This window comes from Pangasianodon hypophthalmus, chromosome 28 (assembly GCF_027358585.1).
Source record: "Pangasianodon hypophthalmus isolate fPanHyp1 chromosome 28, fPanHyp1.pri, whole genome shotgun sequence".
Taxonomy (NCBI): domain Eukaryota; kingdom Metazoa; phylum Chordata; class Actinopteri; order Siluriformes; family Pangasiidae; genus Pangasianodon; species Pangasianodon hypophthalmus.
The window spans coordinates 17,132,045-17,154,020 of record NC_069737.1 but is presented as its reverse complement, the minus strand read 5'-3'; the positions used below and the strand labels follow the sequence as shown (position 1 = coordinate 17,154,020).

At 43.7% G+C, this 21,976-nt stretch overlaps 1 protein-coding gene across 1 annotated transcript in view; it reads left to right on the top strand.

Annotated features, from left to right (window-relative positions):
* The window catches only part of ank2a (ankyrin 2a, neuronal), a 57,858-nt gene that overhangs the window by 12,426 nt on the left and 23,456 nt on the right, over positions 1–21,976 (top strand). Inside the window, exons 7-37 of the mRNA XM_053230903.1 lie at positions 252–275; positions 2,260–2,358; positions 2,590–2,688; positions 2,785–2,883; positions 3,008–3,205; positions 3,312–3,410; positions 5,771–5,869; positions 5,985–6,083; positions 6,218–6,415; positions 6,568–6,666; positions 7,058–7,156; positions 9,869–10,066; positions 11,148–11,246; positions 11,351–11,449; positions 11,662–11,760; positions 11,920–12,018; positions 14,472–14,544; positions 15,060–15,186; positions 15,451–15,526; positions 15,649–15,752; positions 15,846–16,067; positions 16,303–16,401; positions 16,519–16,673; positions 18,285–18,496; positions 18,587–18,794; positions 18,975–19,071; positions 19,326–19,554; positions 19,840–19,965; positions 20,136–20,258; positions 20,884–20,916; positions 21,008–21,029. Of these exons, the coding sequence (XP_053086878.1) occupies positions 252–275; positions 2,260–2,358; positions 2,590–2,688; positions 2,785–2,883; positions 3,008–3,205; positions 3,312–3,410; positions 5,771–5,869; positions 5,985–6,083; positions 6,218–6,415; positions 6,568–6,666; positions 7,058–7,156; positions 9,869–10,066; positions 11,148–11,246; positions 11,351–11,449; positions 11,662–11,760; positions 11,920–12,018; positions 14,472–14,544; positions 15,060–15,186; positions 15,451–15,526; positions 15,649–15,752; positions 15,846–16,067; positions 16,303–16,401; positions 16,519–16,673; positions 18,285–18,496; positions 18,587–18,794; positions 18,975–19,071; positions 19,326–19,554; positions 19,840–19,965; positions 20,136–20,258; positions 20,884–20,916; positions 21,008–21,029 (3,712 nt within the window). The remainder of the gene's footprint in view (positions 1–251; positions 276–2,259; positions 2,359–2,589; positions 2,689–2,784; positions 2,884–3,007; positions 3,206–3,311; positions 3,411–5,770; positions 5,870–5,984; positions 6,084–6,217; positions 6,416–6,567; positions 6,667–7,057; positions 7,157–9,868; positions 10,067–11,147; positions 11,247–11,350; positions 11,450–11,661; positions 11,761–11,919; positions 12,019–14,471; positions 14,545–15,059; positions 15,187–15,450; positions 15,527–15,648; positions 15,753–15,845; positions 16,068–16,302; positions 16,402–16,518; positions 16,674–18,284; positions 18,497–18,586; positions 18,795–18,974; positions 19,072–19,325; positions 19,555–19,839; positions 19,966–20,135; positions 20,259–20,883; positions 20,917–21,007; positions 21,030–21,976) is intronic.

Below are 21,976 nucleotides of genomic sequence, written 5' to 3'. Positions count from 1 at the left end.
ATGTACGCTGAATGTAGGGTTTATGTAATGTTTATGTAGACTGAATGTAGGGTTTATGTAATGTTTATGTAGGCTGAATGTAGGGTTTATGTAATGTTTATGTAAGGTGTATGTAGGACATATGTAGTGTTTATGTAGGCTGAATGTATGGTGTGTTTCGGGTTTATGTAGGGTGTATGTAGAGGTTAGGTGTTTATGCAGACTGCTAATAATAGCTAAAACTAACAGACATGTTTCTGCTGCTGCTGCAGATGATGGTCAACAGGACAACTGAGGTACTGAATTTCCTTCAGACACTTCTGTGGCCGTGTGTGTGTGCGCGTGTGCGTGCATGCACGAGTGTGCGCGTGTGTGCGCGCGTGTGTGTGTTTGTGTGTGTGTGTGCGTGCGTGTGTGTGTGTGCGCGTGCATGTGTGTGTGCGTGTGCGCGTGTGTGTGTGCATGTGTGTGCGTGTGCATGCGTGTGTGTGCGTGTGCGCACGCGTGTGTGCGTGCATGCGTGCACGAGTGTGTGCGCGTGTGTGTGTGTGCGTGCGGGCACGAGTGTGTGTGTGTGTGTGTGTGTGTGTGTGCGTGCGTGCGGGCACGAGTGTGTGTGTGTGTGTGTGCGTGCGCACGTGTGTGTGCGCTTGTATGTGTGTGTGCATGCCTGTAATTAAACACCTTTTGCTTCATGGTTCTTTCTGTTCTCAGTTTGTTTGCTCATTGATGCACGTTTACACATTTCTCTGGTTTCTGTTTCACACTAAACACAGTGACAGGATTTCAGCTGCAGTAACAGTTTTATATTTATATTTATATTTATATTTATACAGATTTGTGTATCTACAATGATGTGCCAGTTTATTAGGATCATGGCCCCAGATTTTCTGGTACAGAGCTCCACTTTATGAAAATAAGCCGGTCCTCTGCATTGCGATAGCCAGTAAGGTGAGAGCAGACTGTTGTTTATCATTTGGAACGTTAGTGGAATAACTGATCGTTATAACAACATTGAAATCATATAATGCTCATTTGGCAACTTGCCAGCTAGGTAGCATGCTAGTGAGATTAAGTAAACAAGCTAGCCAAACATACCAGAATAGCAAACACAACAAACTGTTTATGTTTTCACACATTTGGTTTGGTATCGCATCCAAATTCAACATCGGGTCCATCTCGGAACGTTCCTCTTAAGGTCCTCAGTGAAGAGCATGAACTTCAGTGTGAAGTAGAAGAACTGAGTGGAGAACAGTTTCCAGTTCCAGTATCCTGCTGATAGAAGGAAATAATGAAATAATGATATAAAGAAATAATGCAAGCAACAATGAGTGAACAGTTTGGAGTGATCAATGTAAGCTGGTCATGTTCTCCTGATGGTGTCCTGATACTCACTGAAGAACATCAGAACCACATGGTGTATCTGATTAAAGCTGTGGCTTGAGTCCATCCTCACGTGGCTACAGTTTATTAATTTATGCTCAAAGTAACACCTCCAGTGTGATGAAGGAACATGTTATACTGATGAATGGCTCCATAAAACATAAAAGCAGGTCCTTGTTGTTTGACTTGGGATGACTTGGAAAGTGAGACAGTTCAGTTTACAGTGTATTAGCGCTTTTCTGTTCACTGTGTAGTGTTCGTTCCGTTCTGTAGCTAAGATGTGATCAGAGATTAGTGAGATGTACCTGATAAACTGGCCACTCAGTGTAGTGTGTGTTTTTAGAAATGGAACTTTATTCACATTCTGTGAGCTCGTTTGGTCTCGCCATACAGCGTGATAAATTTAAAACTCTCACTTTAGGGTTTGTTTAAATTATTTAGTCATGTTTCGCTGCACACATGTTAATTTTGTCTCTCAAATTGCACCATGTCTGTCAGAGTGGAAAGGTAAGAGACAATCAGTCATAAGATCTGCACTCTTACATTCATTTCTCAATATTCATCTCAACAGTACTCATTATCTCTTAGCTGCAGTGATGCTACTAGCTGCTAAAGTTTTATTTCTTTCTTTGGTATCATTTTCATTTTGCTAATATGATTGAATGAAAGGTTTCTTATTTTTCTATATGATTTTCTTGCATGCACTGTTCGTTTCAAAGCTCATTCTGTCTTTACTTCCTGCTCAGTTGTGATGCTCCACTAGCATGCTGCATGTTCAGACAGAGCTATTTCTGACTTACCGAGCATGTGCATTAAATAAATAGTATTCCTTCTCTCTTTCGCTCCTCCCCTTATTCTTTTTATTCCTTCTTCCCCTTTTCCGTCTTCCCTGAGCAGAGTGGCTTCACTCCACTCCACATCGCTGCTCATTACGGAAATGTTAATGTTTCTACACTGCTACTGAACCGTGGCGCTGCTGTGGACTTCACCGCCAGGGTAATGCTCTCAGCCAATCACAGAGCACCGTCTTACACACTCAGCCAATCACAGAGCAGTGCTTTACGGGATCAGCCAATCACAGAGCAGTGTCTTACAACTTCAGTCATTGAGAAAAAGTTATCAGGTCATAGCCAATCACAGAAAAAGGTGTTACAATATAAGCCAATCAGAGCTCCATCCATGTTTTTCAGTAGGAGTGATGTCAATGTTTTGATATTCCCTGTACAGAATGGTATCACCCCTCTGCATGTGGCCTCTAAACGGGGAAATACCAACATGGTGTCCTTGCTGCTCGATAGGGGGGCACAGATCGATGCTAAGACAAGGGTGAGTGTACAGCGCACTGTCTCACGTTTACCAGTGACCTGTCAAAATATTTCCTGTTACAAAATAACAGTGTGTGTGTGTGTGTGTGCTGCACAGGATGGTTTGACTCCGCTTCACTGTGCTGCCAGAAGTGGTCATGATGCAGCGGTGGAGCTGCTGTTAGAGAGAGGAGCTCCGATACTTGCAAGAACCAAGGTATACACACACACACGCACACACACACACACAGAGATGTCACAATTGGCATTAAAATGCTTCTGTTTTGTTTTTGTCTCCTTCCTACACACACACACACACACACACATGCACGCACATGCAGAATGGGCTGTCCCCACTGCACATGTCTGCACAGGGTGATCATGTCGAGTGTGTAAAGCACCTACTGCAATACACAGCGCCAGTTGATGATGTCACTCTGGATTACCTCACCGCTCTGCATGTCTCCGCCCATTGCGGCCACTACAGAGTCACTAAATTATTGCTGGACAAGAGAGCCAATCCCAATGCACGAGCACTGGTAAAACACACACATGCCAACACACACACACACACACACACACACACACTAGTTTTAACATCACTCAGGTCTGTTGTTACTATAATTCTGTGTGTGTGTGTTACAGAATGGCTTCACTCCACTGCACATTGCCTGTAAGAAGAACAGAGTAAAAGTGATGGAGCTGCTAGTGAAATATGGAGCTTCTATTCAGGCCATAACTGAAGTAATGACCTTTCACCTTTAACCCCTATCCCATCACCACTATACCCTTCACCTTTAACCCCTATCCTATCACCAGGATACCCTTCACCTTCAACCCCTATCCTATCACCACGATACCCTTCACCTTCAACCCCTATCCTATCACCACGATACCCTTCACCTTTAACCCCTATCCTATTAGCAGGATACCTTCACCTTTAACCCCTATCCCCTCACCAGGATACCCTTCACCTTTAACTCTTATCCTATCAGCAGGATACCCTTCACCTTTAACCCCTATCCCATCACCAGGATACCTTCACCTTTAACCCCTATCCTATCACCACGATACCCTTCACCTTTAACCCCTATCCTATCACCAGGATACGCTTCACCTTTAACCCCTATCCTATCACCAGGATACGCTTCACCTATAACCCCTATCCTATCACCAGGATACCCTTCACCTTCAACCCCTATCCTATCACCACGATACCCTTCACCTTTAACCCTTATCCTATCACCAGGATACCCTTCACCTTCAACCCCTATCCTATCACCACGATACCCTTCACCTTTAACCCTTATCCTATCACCACGATACCCTTCACCTTTAACCCCTATCCTATCACCAGGATACCCTTCACCTTTAACCCTTATCCTATCACCACGATACCCTTCACCTTTAACCCCTATCCTATCACCACGATACCCTTTACCTTTAACCCCTATCCTATCACCACGATACCCTTCACCTTCAACCCCTATCCTATCACCAGGATACCCTTCACCTTTAACCCCTATCCTATCACCAGGATACGCTTCACCTATAACCCCTATCCTATCACCACGATACCCTTCACCTATAACCCCTATCCTATCACCAGGATACCCTTCACCTATAACCCCTATCCTATCACCAGGATACCCTTCACCTTTAACCCCTATCCTATCACCAGGATACCCTTCACCTTCAACCCCTATCCTATCACCACGATACCCTTCACCTTTAACCCCTATCCTATCACCAGGATACCCTTCACCTTTAACCCCTATCCTATCACCAGGATACGCTTCACCTATAACCCCTATCCTATCACCACGATACCCTTCACCTTTAACCCCTATCCTATCACCACGATACCCTTCACCTTTAACCCCTATCCTATCACCAGGATACCCTTCACCTTTAACCCCTATCCCCTCACCAGGATACCCTTCACCTTTAACTCTTATCCTATCACCACGATACCCTTCACCTATAACCCCTATCCTATCACCACGATACCCTTCACCTTTAACCCCTATCCTATCACCACGATACCCTTCACCTTTAACCCCTATCCTATCACCACGATACCCTTCACCTTTAACCCCTATCCCATCACCAGGATACCCTTCACCTTTAATCCCTATCCTATCACCACGATACCCTTCACCTATAACCCCTATCCTATCACCACGATACCCTTCACCTTTAACCCCTATCCTATCACCAGGATACCCTTCACCTTTAACCCCTATCCCCTCACCAGGATACCCTTCACCTTTAACCCCTATCCTATCACCACGATACCCTTCACCTTTAACCCCTATCCTATCACCACGATACCCTTCACCTTTAACCCCTATCCTATCACCAGGATACCCTTCACCTTTAACCCCTATCCCCTCACCAGGATACCCTTCACCTTTAACTCTTATCCTATCAGCAGGATACCCTTCACCTTTAACCCCTATCCCATCACCAGGATACCTTCACCTTTAACCCCTATCCCATCACCACGATACCCTTCACCTTTAACCCTTATCCTATCAGCAGGATACGCTTCAACTTTAATCAGAAAGAGAATTATGGAAGGCAGTGTGATATCATCAGTGAGATTTGGAAGGAGAATGGGAGGAAGGGGAAGTTCTGCATCATCAGTGTAGCAGTGAGGAGAACCCATGAGTGTGTACTTTTTGCATACTGAAAATAATAGTGGAATGGAACTCCAGCTGTAATGCTGTGAGGAGATGAAACTGAAACTTTACATGCTACACAATAGGATTAATTCTGTATAGGATAAAGAGATCAGCTCAGAGTGTGGTTCCTCAAGTCCAGATCAGAGTGGAGATAAGGAGATAAGGATCAGGAGTGAGTTCTCTCAGGCTTCATGTTGATCTTCAGTTACTGTGAGGAGAAAGCGTTCATTAGAAGACATGGCTGCATGGTGCTCAGGAGGTTGTTTAGATAAAGTTCTGAAGATTGCTGTGTGAGAACTGCACATTTCAAGGGTCTTAGTGATGAAAGGAGAGAAGCACGTGTTTTGTTAGTGACCCCCCCCCCCCCTCTCTCTCTCTCTCTCTCTCTCTCTCTCTCTCTCTCTGTCTTTCTCTCAGTCGGGTCTGACTCCAATCCATGTGGCAGCGTTTATGGGTCACCTGAACATTGCGCTGTTGCTGCTGCAGAATGGAGCTTCACCGGATGTCTGCAACGTCGTCAGTTACACCTCTTTATTTTTATTATTCCTAGTAGTATTACCGTGTATACTTGTACCACACTACTGCATCCTCATACTGTCCTGTGTGTGTGTGTTGTGTTTTGTGTTTGTAGCGTGGAGAGACAGCCCTGCACATGTCAGCGAGGGCGGGGCAGATGGAGGTGGTGCGTTGCCTGCTGAGAAACGGAGCTCGCGTAGACGCAACAGCCAGAGTAACACACAATCACACAATCACACACACACACATGCCCTGTCTCTCTCTCTCTCATGCCCGCCCCCCTTGTCTCACTCTCCCTGTATGTCTCTCTGTCTCCCTTTCTGTCTCCCTGTCTCTCTCTCTCTGCAGGAGGGTCAGACCCCCCTCCATATTTCGGCGAGGTTGGGTCAGTCTGATACGGTGCAGTTGTTGTTGCAGCACATGGCCGATCCCGACGCTGCCACCACTAACGGATACACACCTCTGCACATCGCCGCTCGAGAGGGACACACGCACATCGTCTCTGTGCTGCTGGAGGCTGGAGCCACACACGCACTGACCACCAAAGTACACACACACACATACACAAGCATATTAGTGTATACACTGCAACACGCTGTGTGTAAATCAGTAGTGAGTTGTGTTAGGTTGTGCTTATGTGTATATTAGGTTGTGTGCATTAGGTTGTGTGCGTAAGATGTTGTGTGTTATGTCCACAGAAAGGGTTTACTCCTCTGCACGTAGCAGCAAAGTACGGAAGCCTGGAGGTGGCCAAACTCCTACTGCAGCGCAGAGCCCTGCCTGATGAAGCCGGAAAGGTACAGACACTGGGGCTAAAAGTCAGACAGGGATCAGACATAGATTGGAGCTAAAGATCAGACACAGACTGGAATTATAGATCAGGCATGGACTGTAGCTAAAGATCAGACAGGGATCAGACACAGACGGGAGCTAAAGATCAGACATAGACTGGAGCTCTACATCAGACACGGACTGGAGCTTAAGCTTATAAAGGGATCAGACACAGATTGGAGCTGATGATCAGACAGACGGGAGCTATACATCACACAGGGATCAGACAAACTGGAGCTACAGATCAGAGAACACACTGCATCAGGATCAGACACAGGTACAGTTAATTTTACGCTGCTCTAAGGTCATGGAGTTGAACACTCTCTCTGTTTATCTCTCTCTCTCTCTGTCTCTCAGGACAGTCTCACTCCTCTGCATGTGGCAGTTCACTATGATAATCAGCAGGTCGCGCTTCTGTTGCTGGATAAAGGCGCATCACCTCACAGCACAGCCAAGGTGATAGTCACTATAATCACTATAATAACTATGCTCACTATACACTTATATAGTTATACACCTAAAATTACCACGATTTTCAGAAAAAAATATATCATGAGGCTAATACATAGCAAAATTTATATAATATCACCATATTGCCCAGCCATTCACAGAGAAATAGATAATAAAATTTATTGCAATGTGTAGAATAATATTGTATAGTATAGTAAAATGTGTCTTAGTGTACTGTAGTACATTATAGAATAGTTCAGGAAAGTATATTATAGTGGAGTATAATAGTACTCTAGTTATAGTATAGTGTGGTATAGCATAGTGTAGTGCTATAATCACAACTCACTGTACTCACTGTGTTCACTGTGTTCACTGTACTTACTGTGCTCACTGTGCTCACTGTACTCACTGTGTTCACTGTACTCACTGTGCTTACTGTGCTCACTGTGCTCACTGTACTCACTGTGCTCACTATACTCACTGTGTTCACTGTGCTCACTGTGCTCACTGTGCTTACTGTGCTCACTGTACTCACTGTGTTCACTGTGTTCACTGTGCTCACTGTGCTCACTGTACTCACTGTGCTCACTGTGCTCACTATACTCACTGTACTCACTGTGCTCACTGTACTCACTGTGCTTACTGTACTCACTGTGTTCACTGTGCTCACTGTACTCACTGTGTTCACTGTGCTCACTGTGCTCACTGTGTTCACTGTGTTCACTGTGCTCACTGTACTCACTGTGCTCACTGTGCTCACTGTGCTTACTGTACTCACTGTATTCACTGTGCTCACTGTACTCACTGTGCTCACTGTACTCACTATACTCACTGTACTCACTGTGCTCACTGTACTCACTGTGCTCACTGTGCTTACTGTGCTCACTGTGCTCACTGTACTCACTGTGCTTACTGTACTCTCTGTGCTTACTGTACTCACTGTGCTCACTGTACTCACTGTGCTCACTGTACTCACTGTGCTTACTGTACTCACTGTGTTCACTGTACTCACTGTGTTCACTGTACTCACTGTGCTTACTGTGTTCACTGTGCTCACTGTGCTCACTGTACTCACTGTGCTCACTGTACTCACTGTGTTCACTGTACTCACTGTGCTTACTGTACTCACTGTGTTCACTGTGTTCACTGTACTCACTGTGCTCACTGTACTCACTGTGCTTACTGTACTCACTGTGTTCACTGTACTCACTGTGCTTACTGTACTCACTGTGTTCACTGTGCTCACTGTACTCACTATACTCACTGTGCTCACTGTACTCACTGTACTCACTATACTCACTATACTCACTGTACTCACTGTGCTCACTATACTCACTGTACTCACTGTGCTCACTGTACTCACTGTGTTCACTGTGCTCACTGTACTCACTGTACTCACTGTGCTTACTGTGCTCACTGTGCTCACTGTGTTCACTGTACTCACTGTGCTCACTGTGCTCACTGTGTTCACTGTGCTCACTGTGCTCACTGTACTCACTGTGCTTACTGTGCTCACTGTACTCACTGTACTCACTATGCTCACTGTACTCACTGTGCTCACTGTGCTCACTGTGCTCACTATGCTCACTGTACTCACTATGCTCACTGTGCTCACTGTGCTCACTGTACTCACTGTGCTCACTGTGCTCACTGTACTCACTGTGCTCACTGTGCTTACTGTGCTCACTGTACTCACTGTGCTCACTGTACTCACTGTGTTCACTGTGCTCACTGTACTCACTATACTCACTGTGCTCACTGTACTCACTATACTCACTGTGCTCACTGTGCTCACTGTGCTCACTATACTCACTGTACTCACTGTGCTCACTGTACTCACTGTGCTCACTGTGCTTACTGTGCTCACTGTGCTCACTGTGTTCACTGTACTCACTGTGCTCACTGTGCTCACTGTGCTTACTGTGCTCACTGTACTCACTGTGTTCACTGTGCTCACTGTGCTCACTGTACTCACTGTGCTCACTGTGCTTACTGTGCTCACTGTACTCACTGTACTCACTATGCTCACTGTACTCACTATGCTCACTGTGCTTACTGTGCTCACTGTGCTCACTGTACTCACTGTACTCACTATGCTTACTGTACTCACTATGCTCACTGTGCTCACTGTGCTTACTGTGCTCACTGTACTCACTGTGCTCACTGTACTCACTATGCTCACTGTACTCACTGTGCTTACTGTGCTCACTGTACTCACTGTGCTCACTGTACTCACTGTGTTCACTGTGCTTACTGTGTTCACTGTGCTCACTGTACTCACTGTGTTCACTGTGCTTACTGTGTTCACTATGCTTACTGTACTCACTGTACTCACTATGCTCACTGTACTCACTATACTCACTGTACTCACTGTGCTCACTGTGTTCACTATGCTTACTGTACTCACTGTACTCACTGTGCTCACTGTACTCACTGTGTTCACTATGCTTACTGTACTCACTGTACTCACTATGCTCACTGTACTCACTATGCTCACTGTGTTCACTATGCTTACTGTACTCACTGTACTCACTGTGCTCACTGTGCTTACTGTGCTCACTGTACTCACTGTGCTCACTGTGCTAACTGTACTCACTGTACTCACTGTGCTCACTGTACTCACTGTGTTCACTGTACTCACTGTACTCACTTTCTTAAAAACTTGTGTTGTGATATCTAAGATGTAGCTGACTTGTGTGTGCTTGTGTTTGTGTGCAGAACGGATACACCCCGCTCCACATTGCGGCGAGGAAGAATAAGCTGGAGGTGGCAAGAGTGCTGTTGCAGAAGGGGGCGGAGCCTGGAGCTGCAACACGGCAGTTCATGACCCCGCTACACCTCGCTGCCCAAGAGGGACATGATGACATGGCCGCCCTGCTGCTGGACCACGGAGCTAATGTTAATGTTAATGCAAAAGTGAGGCAATCTCTACACCCGTTCAATACACACACACATACACCATTAACACATTATTACATCTCTGCAATATTTGTGGTAATGTTTTAGAAACGTGAGCTGGAACTTTTGTAGGTTGTAGGTCAGCAGTTAATCTCAGACCTGCATAGTAATCACATTCATGAAAATTTTCTGTCAGGATTTAGATCTGTAGACAGCTCTTTATCTGTCTGCTTGCTCGTGTTGCTCTTTCTCAGTGCAGCTTTTCTTGTGAGTAGTAGAAGAAGACCTTGGGATGATTAAATATTAGTCAATGCACTTGGATTTAGGAAGCTGTTAGCTTAAGAAGCCGTCCATGTTCAGCATGAATGCACTCTCTCTCAGTGATCTTTGTAGACCATAGATCATAATATTCTTCTAGACAGACTAAAAATGTTGTTGGAGTTAAAGGAGAATTTCAGCATAATACTAGAATTATATAAACAATTTGGTCATGGTACGTAGTATTCTGTTGCATGGTATTGTATCACTTAGTGTTAGCATCAAATATCCACCCCAACCATTGTAGTCTTTAAAATTTCCAAAATCTGGTGCAGGTTTCCCCAGGGAAAGGTTAAACAGGGAAATTTTGCTGCAGATCCCGCTGCATCATCGCTATAAGATGCAAGTAGGCATGATTACAATAGAAGTGTTGATGGTTACTTTTTTTTATTTTGGCTGCAGTGTGTCCCTTTAAGGCTATAGCTCTCTCCTGGCTCAGGTCTTATACTACTGATCATTATCAGTTTGTAGATGTAAACTGTGACTTCTCTATGCATAGTAAAGTAAAGTTTAGTGTTCTACAAGCTTCTGCTCTTTTCTCTACATATTCTACCTCTGGGTACAAATATTCGTAAATATTTGTAGCTTCCATTGCAATGCCGATGACACACAGCTGTATGTCCTCAAACAAATTTGAGGAATGTGTTGAGGGCATTAGACACTGGATGTTGAGTAACTTCATCCTACTTAATTCTGACAAGACAGAAGTAGTTCTGGCAGCTAGATTACACAACACAACAGAGCTGTAATTATGATCTGTCTCTCTGTCTGTCTCTTTCAGAACGGTCTCACTCCACTACATCTTGCTGCTCAGGAGGACAGAGTGAATGTAGCTGAAATTCTTGTTAAACATGGTGCTTACTTAGACCACCAAACAAAAGTGAGAACACACACACGCACACACACTCAAAAAACTTTTTACGTTTTTTGCCTGATAACATATATGTGTGTAATGTACTTTGTGTAACCCCTGTCACCCCAAAGCTGGGTTACACCCCACTTATCGTCGCCTGTCACTATGGAAACGTGAAGATGGTGAACTTCCTGTTGCAGCATGGGGCAAATGTAAACACCAAAACTAGAGTAAGAGATAACTTCTCGTTTTCTGTTTACACATAGTTCCTGTTCATATTCACTTGCTGGGTCTCTCATTTCCTCTTTACATGTATACGTCCTGTTCACAATCACTTTCTGCTTACACTTCCTTAACTCCTTTATTTTATCAGGTAAATAAGGCTTGGAGTGTGTGTGTATGTGTGTGTGTGTGTGTGTGTGTGTGTGTGTATTTTCTGCAGAATGGGTACACACCGCTTCACCAAGCAGCTCAGCAGGGAAACACACACATCATCAATGTTCTGCTTCATCACGGTGCGAAGCCCAATGCTATTACCATGGTGAGACACACACAGATACTGACATATACAGCACAGCACATGAAAACACACACACACACACACACACACACACACACACACTCACGGCCCGATCTGTGTGTGTGTGTGTGTGTGTGTGTGTGTATTTTTTTGTATGTATGTGTGTTTGTTTTTTTTCAGAACGGGAACACAGCTCTCTCCATCGCTAAGCGTCTAGGCTACATCTCTGTGGTGGACACACTGAAGGTCGTTACTGAGGAGGTCATCACCATGACGACTGTGAGTAACACTCCCAACACACAAATACATCACAAACTGCAAAAAAGACAAACACCATGACTGAGAGACACACAGAGCCAATGTTGATCTCATCAGAGTCTTCTCTCTGCTACATTTCCTCCTCATCAACACTGCTGTGTGTAAATGTGTGTGTCACTGTGTTTAATCACATCACAAAGATTATAGGTTCAATTACAGGTTCAGGTTTAGGTACAGGCACAAGTTCAGGTATGGTTTCATAAATTTTAATTTATATCTCCACAAATTATTTCCCAGAATAGCGTTCAGTCATTTTTAAAGGTTCAGTTGATTTTGATATCTCCCCAGTGTTTTTCCTTTTGATAAATCTGTTTTATAGGAGTTAACTGGTGATGAATAAAAGGGCATGGTTGATGAGGTGATTGACACTTTTGAAAATAAAAGTTGAGCCTTTCCAACTTTCCATGCACCTGTAGCAAAGCCGTGTCCTGTTCTGCTGTAAACTGCTCTAACAGACCCTCAGTGTGGAGTTCTTTGCAGTTGGTATGTTGCTCATTTTGACATCTAAGATAGCTCACTGTACTCATAATCTAACTAGCAAATCAATGTGAGTCAAAGACAGGATGGTGTATACAAAAGCAGCTAACAATAGCAAAATTTCATAACAATTTATTGACTGTATGACCTTAGCAAACACCCGAAGAACCTTGTTATAGTTAGCCAGCCAATTACTTTTAAACAAACTCCACCTGTGGAAGGAGCGGAGCTGTTTACAGGTGTATTTTCAATTTTTACATTACATTAGCTACTTACACTTACATTACCTTGATTATAATCATGGATATATCAGCTAGCTAGCAAATGATAGCTCGGTCAGTCAATTAAAGTCACTCTAATTTTCTCTGTAACAATGGTGAAATCTATATTCAATGATTCAGTGATTCCAATTTAGCATTTTACATATTAATTAATAACACTGTATTTGCCGCTTTGAGTTAGCCGATGCACCATGCCGTGTTTTATTGGCTAGATGGCAGTGGCTTGACTCTCTCCACTCATTTGCAGCTTGTTTTTGTTGTTTTTTGTTTGTTTTTTAATGGAGGGGCAGTACCACATAACTTATATGAGTGATCCCAGTTACTGTATATCTGGGATCAATACAGAATTTACACTTTTAATACAAAATCCATCCCACCAGAGATCCTTTGCTCCCCATCCCCTGAGTGAGGCGAGGCAGGCAGCAAAGGGAAAGGAAGCAGACGCAGAGGAAGCAAGCAGGGCTATGAGCTAGGCTAAAAGCTAACCCGTACAGACCAGCCCTTCCAAGTCTTTGGATTACTTCACATGATCTGAACAACCGTGTGACTATCATCACAGAGACTATGATCACAGAGACTTGGCTGAGTCGCTTTGTTCTAAACGCTGCTAGCTACAGAGTACAAATATGATGTGATTAACAACCAGCTGATGACAGTGTTGTTATTGTGGCAGGGGACTTCAATCATGCAGATCTTAAATCAGTCGTGCCTAAATTTCATAAAAATGAGAACTTTCCCATGAGAGAAAGTAACGCTCTGGACCAAGTCTACACAAACATCCCAGGGGCATTTAAAGCCACACCATCTGCACACTTGGGACTGCCTGACAATATTTCTCTAAAACTGATCCCTGTGTACAAGCCACTGATCTGCAGGACAAGGCCAGCTTTCAAAATTGTACAGGTGTGGACTGAGAGAGCCACCTCAACACTGCAAGACTGTTTTGATAGCACTGAGCATCTGTTTGCACAGGGAGCAGATCTGGGGGAATATGCCTCATCAGTCCTGGGATACATAAACTTATGTGCGGGAAATTTTCTCAGACATAAGGCAATAAAACAACAACGTGTGGGCGCTGCTCAAGGAACGAGATGTAGCTTTGTAGCTGCACAATCGCAGAGTGGGAGGATCTGTGTGGTGAGGGCGGCTCAGTGGATCATCGGGCCTCCCAAACCTGGACTGTGTGTATGCTAGCCATCTGAAGAAGAAGGCTACCAGCACCAGCAGAGACACAACACACTCTGGACACAGCCTGTTTGACCTTCTACAATCTGGCAAGCGGTACAGGGCAAATTGATCCCACGCAACCAGAAAACAGCTTTTTCCCCCAAAGTGGTGGCCTCCATCAAACCCTTCCCAGTACAAGTGGGACTGATCAAACCCCCTTCTCCTCCACAGGCTGTCATTATGCGCATGCAAGCACAGCCACTTTACATATTTATTGTAATTTATTATTTTGCTGCCCATTCCTGTGCACATAATGTAAATTTTTTTCATTTTATGAATTATGTTGCTGCTTGCAAGAGACTCACACCAAAATTTATTGTACACAAGTATAATGACAACAAAGACTTGTCATATCTTGTTGCTAATGTTACTGGTGTTAATTACGTTAGCGATGTTTATGACAGTGGCAGTGTTAATTCTGTCCTGCAGACGGTGACAGAGAAGCACAAGCTGAACGTTCCTGAGACAATGACTGAAGTTCTGGATGTTTCTGATGAGGAAGGTGAGTGCGCAGATCACTACAGTTTCTAGTAGTGCACGCCTGAGAACCACATAATGAGATATGATGTTGGGCTATCTGGTCCTCTGTAGGTAACATTTAGGATTTGCAGTAGTACCACTCAGTGTCACACTTTACTTTATTAGCAAACTATATCTTTCAGTATAATACACAATTATTCAACTTGTTGTTCCCCATGTTAGGTCTGAGCTGGAGAAAAAGGGTTTTAAATGTAATGCCTCAACAATGTGGAACAATTTACAGGAATACTTAAAACTTATTGTGCTTCCTTCACTGGTTGAATTTATGGCACTTGTAAATAACTATGAGTAGAGCCATATAAGTTGTTTTTGTGATATTTGATTGTATATTATTATGTAAATTTCTACTTCTGTTTGATTTTTTTGTTTATTTTCACGGCAGATAGTGTGTCAGAGTATGCTGATTTTTAGCTAGTGTGTCAGAGTATGCTGATTTTTAGCTAGTGTGTCAGAGTATGCTGATCGAGGTGTGTGCAGGTGAGGACACAATGACTGGAGATGGAGGTGAGTATCTGAGGGTGGAGGACCTGAGAGAGCTGGGAGATGACTCTCTGTCCGGAAAATACCTGGATGGCATGAGCTACCTCAGCCATAACCTGGACAGGTATACACACACACACACACACACACTCACAAACACACGCACATCACATACACACACATACAGACTCATAGACATGCACTCTCAGACCTGCTCTCCTTTCCAAACGCAGATATATGTCTATGTATATTATATGGTATATAAAATGATATGCTTGTATATAGACACAGAGACACACCCATAGTTACATATTTCCATATATGGACTCAGAGACCCACTTGCTGTATGTTTTACATTTTGCTGTTTATGTATTTGTTTGTTATAAAGGGCTCATTACACTTCACCTCACTTGGGCTATCAGAGAGATGGAGTTCTCATCGAGGACATGATCACCAGCCACCAGGTACAAGTGCACACACACGCGCACACACACACACACACACACACACACACACACACACACGAACATTACAGTTTGTTCAAGTGGAACTGAGCTGTGTGTGTGTGTGTGTGTGTGTGTGTCAGGTATCAAGTCTGTCCAGAGAAAATGATAAAGACTCGTATCGGCTGAGCTGGGGAGCCGAACACCTAGACAACGTAGTCCTGACTAACACGCTGCTGCAGTCTGGGTGAGCACACACACACACACACACACACACACACACACAGTAATGACATAGTGATGATGTTCTGCTGTGTCTTTCTGTCTTTCCACCAATCAGCTTCCTGGTCAGTTTCATGGTAGATGCAAGGGGCGGGGCCATGCGTGGTTGCCGTCACAACGGTCTACGCATCATAGTCCCACCCAGGAAGTGTTCAGCTCCAACACGTGTGACCTGCAGACTGGTAAAGAGACACCGCGTGGCCACAATGCCCCTGGTGGAGGGAGATGGAATTACAGGACGTATCATAGAGCTTGGACCTACAGGATCACCGTTCCTTGGGTGAGAGAGAGAGAGAGAAGTAGACAGAGAGATAGTTCCTGTCTAACTCTTAGTGTTGCTTCAGTGTTTATTCACAACTGGATTCTGAATTTTGTCTAAAGAGATGCTGCTGTATTCGTAAAGACTGTCTTGTACCTATCCCATCACTCTTATTCACAATCTGCTCTTAATGAACATCTTGTAAACATACTCAGTACTGTGTGTGTGTCTCAAACTCTCTCCTCTGCTTTAACAGGAAGTTACACTTGCCTACAGCTCCGCCCCCTCTTAATGAGGGAGAGAGTTTGGTGAGCAGAATCCTGCAGCTTGGCCCACCGGGAACCAAATTCCTTGGGTAGGACAGACTAATGCTTATGCTAACCAGCTCCATGTGATTTTTATTTATATATATATTAATTATTTTCTTTATCATAAACACACTGTGTGTGTCTGTGTTTTTGTGTGCGTAAAGACCGGTGATAGTGGAGATTCCTCACTTTGCGGCTCTGCGTGGTTCTGAGCGAGAGCTTGTGGTTCTGCGCAGCGAGACAGGAGAGAGCTGGAGAGAACACCACTGTGAGCACACTGAGGAGGAACTCAACCAGATCCTCAATGGCATGGACGAGGGTCAGTCCCCACTCCTTACACCCTGACCCCACCATCTATGCCCTATTTACTACACCCTACTCCCTACACTCTACACCCTACACCACGCACTACACCCTATACACTTCACCCTACTCCCTACACACTACACCCTGCAACCTACAACCTGCATCCTACTTCCTAAACCCTACATCTACAACCTACATCTGAGTGTATGCAAGGACTCCAGCAAGACTAGTTATGAAAGCATAACTAAAAGGGAGAGCCAGAAGGTAACACAGACATGAGGGCATCCTGAAACATGAAGCCAGCCACTCCACCATCAACAAACCTGAGTGAACACTTGAGAGTAGGGGTGGGGGGAGACAGCATCCAAACATCTCAGTTTACCAAAACACTCTATGCCCATGAGCCCTACAAATCTATGCTTTTACCTAAGAGGAAAGCTGTTAGCAAAAAGCTTGACTAAACAAATAGGTTTTCAGCCTAGGCATAAAGATTGAGACTGTATCTGAGTCCTGAACACTAATTGGAAGGCTGCTCCATAATTAGGGGCCCCCTGCTGTAGTCTTCATTATTCTAGGTTCTAATAAAGAGCCTGCACCTTTTGATTGAAGCAGAAGTAAAAGACGAAACATTTGCTCAGGTACTATGGTGCTAGACCATTTAGTGCTTTATAGGTCATTAGTAGTATTTTATAATCAATGCGGAGCCAATGCATTATGGATAAGATAAGATCAATGTAATCACATCTTCTGGTTCTAGTAAGAACTTTGGTTGCTGCATTCTGGACTAACTGGAGCTTGTTTATGCATCTGCTGGAACATCCAGACAGCAAGGGATTAAAATAATCCAACCTTGAGGTAACAAAAGCATGAACTAGTCAATTACACCAAGGTCTTTAACATTCTTCAACTTTTAGTTGTACATCTGACTTTACGGAAACATATAGCTGTGTGTCATCAGCATAGCAGTGGAAGCTAATACTATGTTTTTGAATAACTGTTTTTGTATATAGAGAAAAATGCAGTGAGCCTAGAGCAGAGCCTTTACCCAAACTTTACATTAAGTATAGAGAAGTCACAGTTAACATCTACAAACTGATTATGATCAGTCAAATAAGACCAGAGCCACGGTATCAAAAGCTGCACTGATCGAGCAACACAAGCATGGAGAAACAACCCTGATCAGAGGCCAATATTCATCATTTACTACTTTAACCAGCGCTGTCTCCGTACTGCGATGAGGCCTAAATCCTGACTGACAGAGTTCATGAATATTATTTTTATGTAGGTCTGAGCTTAATTGCTGAGGTGCAACCTTTTCTAGGATCTTAGAGCTAACATGGAGGCTTGGCCTATCATTAGACTGCTGACAAGGTCAAGGGTGAAGGCCAGGTTTTTTAATCAGCGGTTTGATAACTGCTAATCCCCTAAAGCACACTAATCCCCTGACCTTTACTAATGCCAGAGACTAAAACTCAGGATCTTAACCATATGCTCAGCACCATTAGTGAGGATGAAACCCCAAACCTCTAACCCCTAAGCCCCTTATGACCTAAACAGAAGAGTGTACTAGCTGCTCTCAATGATAGTGATGCTCTGTTAATGCCGTGCTGTTGTGCCGGTTCAGAATTGGACTCACCCGAGGAGCTGGAGAAGAAGCGCATCTGCCGCATCATCACTCGTGATTTCCCACAATTCTTTGCGGTGGTGTCTCGGATACGGCAGGACAGTCACCTGATTGGTCCAGAGGGGGGGGTTCTCAGCAGCTCATTAGTTCCTCAGGTGCAGGCAGTGTTTCCTGAAGGAGCTCTGACCAAAAGGATCCGTGTCGGACTACAGGTAGCAACACACACACACACACACACACACACACACACACACACACACAAAATGATAAGCTCTGCCTCTTTCTGTGTACTTGCCCAACAGGCTCAGCCAATAGGGCCTGAGGTAGTGAAGAGGATTCTCGGTAATAAGGCGACATTCAGCCCTATTGTTACTCTGGAGCCCCGGAGACGCAAATTCCACAAACCCATCACCATGACGATCCCCATTCCCAAAACCTCCACCAATGAGGGCAGTAGCAGCAGCATGCTGGGGGAGACGCCCACTCTGCGTTTACTCTGCAGCATCACAGGTGTGTGTGTGTGTGTATATGTATGTGTGCTTTTTTTTTTTAAACAAAATTTTGAGGTTAGGGTTAGATTTAGATGTAGCATTAATAAGCTGCATTAATAATGATGTGATAATGGAAGGTCCTCACAAGGACAAATGTGACAAGATAAACCTGTCTGTGTGTGTGTGTGTGTGTGTGTAGGAGGTACCACCCCGGCGCAGTGGGAGGACATCACTGGTTCGACTCCTCTCACCTTCATTAATCAGTGTGTCTCCTTCACCACCAATGTCTCAGCTCGGTGAGTGTCTCCTCTCAGCACGCCTCAGCAGGTTCTATTTCACTGTTCTGTGTTCCTCTAGTCCCTTGTTCCAGGTTCCCTAGTTTTAGTCCCTTGTTTTCTCCTTTTTCCTGTTGTGTTTATTAGAACACTAACACTGTAGATATTAATAACAGTAATGAGTGGCAGTGTCCAGGATTAGAACGCACTCCCTTGTGGTGATTGTAGAACCACAGACCTGATGTTGATTTTTCATTCCTGGGGATGGTTTGCAGGTTCTGGCTGATAGACTGCCGTCAGTCTCAGGAGTCAGTGACGTTCTGCACGCAGCTGTATAGGGAGATCATCTGTGTTCCCTACATGGCCAAGTTTGTCATCTTCGCTAAGACACTCGACCCAATCGAGGCACGGCTGCGCTGTTTCTGCATGACCGATGACAAGATGGATAAGACCCTGGAACAACAGGAGAACTTCACCGAGGTGGCACGCAGCCGAGACGTGGAGGTAGACTGACAATGTAGAGCACGGGCATGATGGGAAATGCAGTTCCTGTATGTGTTTATCAATGAGAGTAAAACCTGCAATGTTTTGTATTTATATCCACATGGATAAACAGAGAGGAGTGTGTGGTGAAGGTGTGTGAGCAGAGATGAATGTGTCTTGAGAGTAGAGTTAGAGGGTTAAACACTATAGCGTAGGTCTGAGATGTAAATGAGCTAAGCAGAGGAACCGATTTAGTGATCTGATCTCAGCGTCAGTGTGTGATTTCAGAAGGACACTGTGTTTCAGGTTCTGGAAGGAAAGCCCATTTTTGTGGATTGTTTTGGAAACCTTGTTCCTCTGACTAAAAGCGGACAGCACCACATTTTCAGCTTCTATGCCTTCAAGGAGAACCGTCTTGCTCTATTCATAAAGGTGTGCTTATATTATCACACAGTGAGACATGGAATACAACAATCAGGAGTCTGACATCATTGTACCATCACAACTTTATACTCCTAAACTGCTAATATTTATATATAAACAGCTCTAATATTTAGAACTGATAGATAGATCGATTAATTGATTGGTTGATTGGTTATCAGATCCGTGACAGTGCACAGGAGCCGTGTGGTCGACTTTCATTCACCAAAGAACCGAGAACTTACCGCAGCCTGAACCACAATGCCATCTGCAACCTGAACATCACACTTCCTGTTTACTCAAAGGTAACACACATTCACACACACACACACACACACACACACAAGGTACCTGTGTTCTGTCTGTTAACTTCCACACTAAATACAATGTCCTGCTCATGATGTTTAAAGCTCTGAATGGTTTTTATCTCTTGCATATCACACTGATCTCCTGAAGCAGTATAACCCATCCTGAACACTTCACCCAGCACACACATGACCATCATCACAGCTCTGCCAGGGGAACATGTTTTTATTACAGCACTTCCAAACTCTGAAACTGTGCTGTAGAGGACATCAGGAATGCTCTAGAACCTTAGAACTGTTTTAGATAAACAGGACAAATCCAGCAGTAGCATGACTTTGATTTTAAATACACAGGTATTGAGGCTAAAAGCTTAGAGGACAAAACAAACATGGCATTACTCACACAAGAGATTTGGATAAAGCTGCAAGACTTCGTGACCCAAGTCTAAGTTTTTATTTTATTTTTTACAGCACATGATTGGAGGAGTCACTGAGGAGAGGCAGAGTTTCAGAATCAGATCTGTGACATTTAAAATTTATAATTGCAGCAGGAATATTAGTGTGTGCAGTTAGAGTATATTTGGTTAATGTTCACATATATCTTTTTTACATTCTCTGTTTTTAGGATTCTGATTCAGACCAGGATGCTGATGAAGAGGTACAATCACATCAAACCTTCATTACATATCTATTATTATAAAATGTGTGTGTGTTCATGAAGTCATATGAAACGTTTTTTTCCTTTACAGAGTGAGAAGACACATGACAAATGTAAGCCTGAGTGTTTCATATTTCTAAATAAATGAGTTCTTTTTAATCAGTGAATCTTACAGTGTATAAATATAAATGATAATAGAATTAATTTTCAGACCGATTTTAACAGTGTGTGTGTTTGAATGGATCCTTGACTAATGTGCTGTGGCTGAAACACACTACCCTCACGTTTCATTTCTGTTTTGCTCAGAACTCCATACAACACGAAATGTAAAGATAATATGATTTTAAAATAAAGAGACGTGGCCTCGTTCCTATACTGTGTTAAACCCTTTTCCACTTCCCCTTAATTCCCTGATTATTTTCAATAAAAAAAAAAAAAACTACAATTTTTAAAAACTACAGCTGATGGAATCTAATAAGCATGCTGCCTGGCTAGCAATCTACAGAGCACATGAACTAGATAGAAAACTGATATAGTGAGTTTAGGGACAGAAACTGATTAGTGAGATTAGGGACAGAATTAGGTCAGATTAGGTTCATGTTTCTTTCTGATGATTAGACCACAAACTCAGCCAGATGCACACTCATACCCTCTGCTTTTAAGTGTAAAGTAGGACAAACACTCACACACACACACGAATCATGGTGAAGCTGATGGTTAAAACAGTACAGAAACACAGGACATGTGTTAGACCCTGTAATCAGTATCACTAACCTTCTCTTCATGGAGTTCTGAATTTTACTCATTTTCTCTCGTAATGAATTAAACAATTCACTAAAAATGAAAAGTCCAAGATGTCCCTTAACCACAAATGAGCTGAGATGTTTCAGTGTGTGACATTTTCATCATTATTTCTCTATCTAGTTAATGTAAGTAATGGAAGTCACCCCAATGTGATGTGACACACAGGAGACGTGTCTTAGCCGTAAACATCAGGTAACGTTATGGGGGCAGCCATGTTGGACATTGAGTCACACACTGAACACGTTTCACACACACT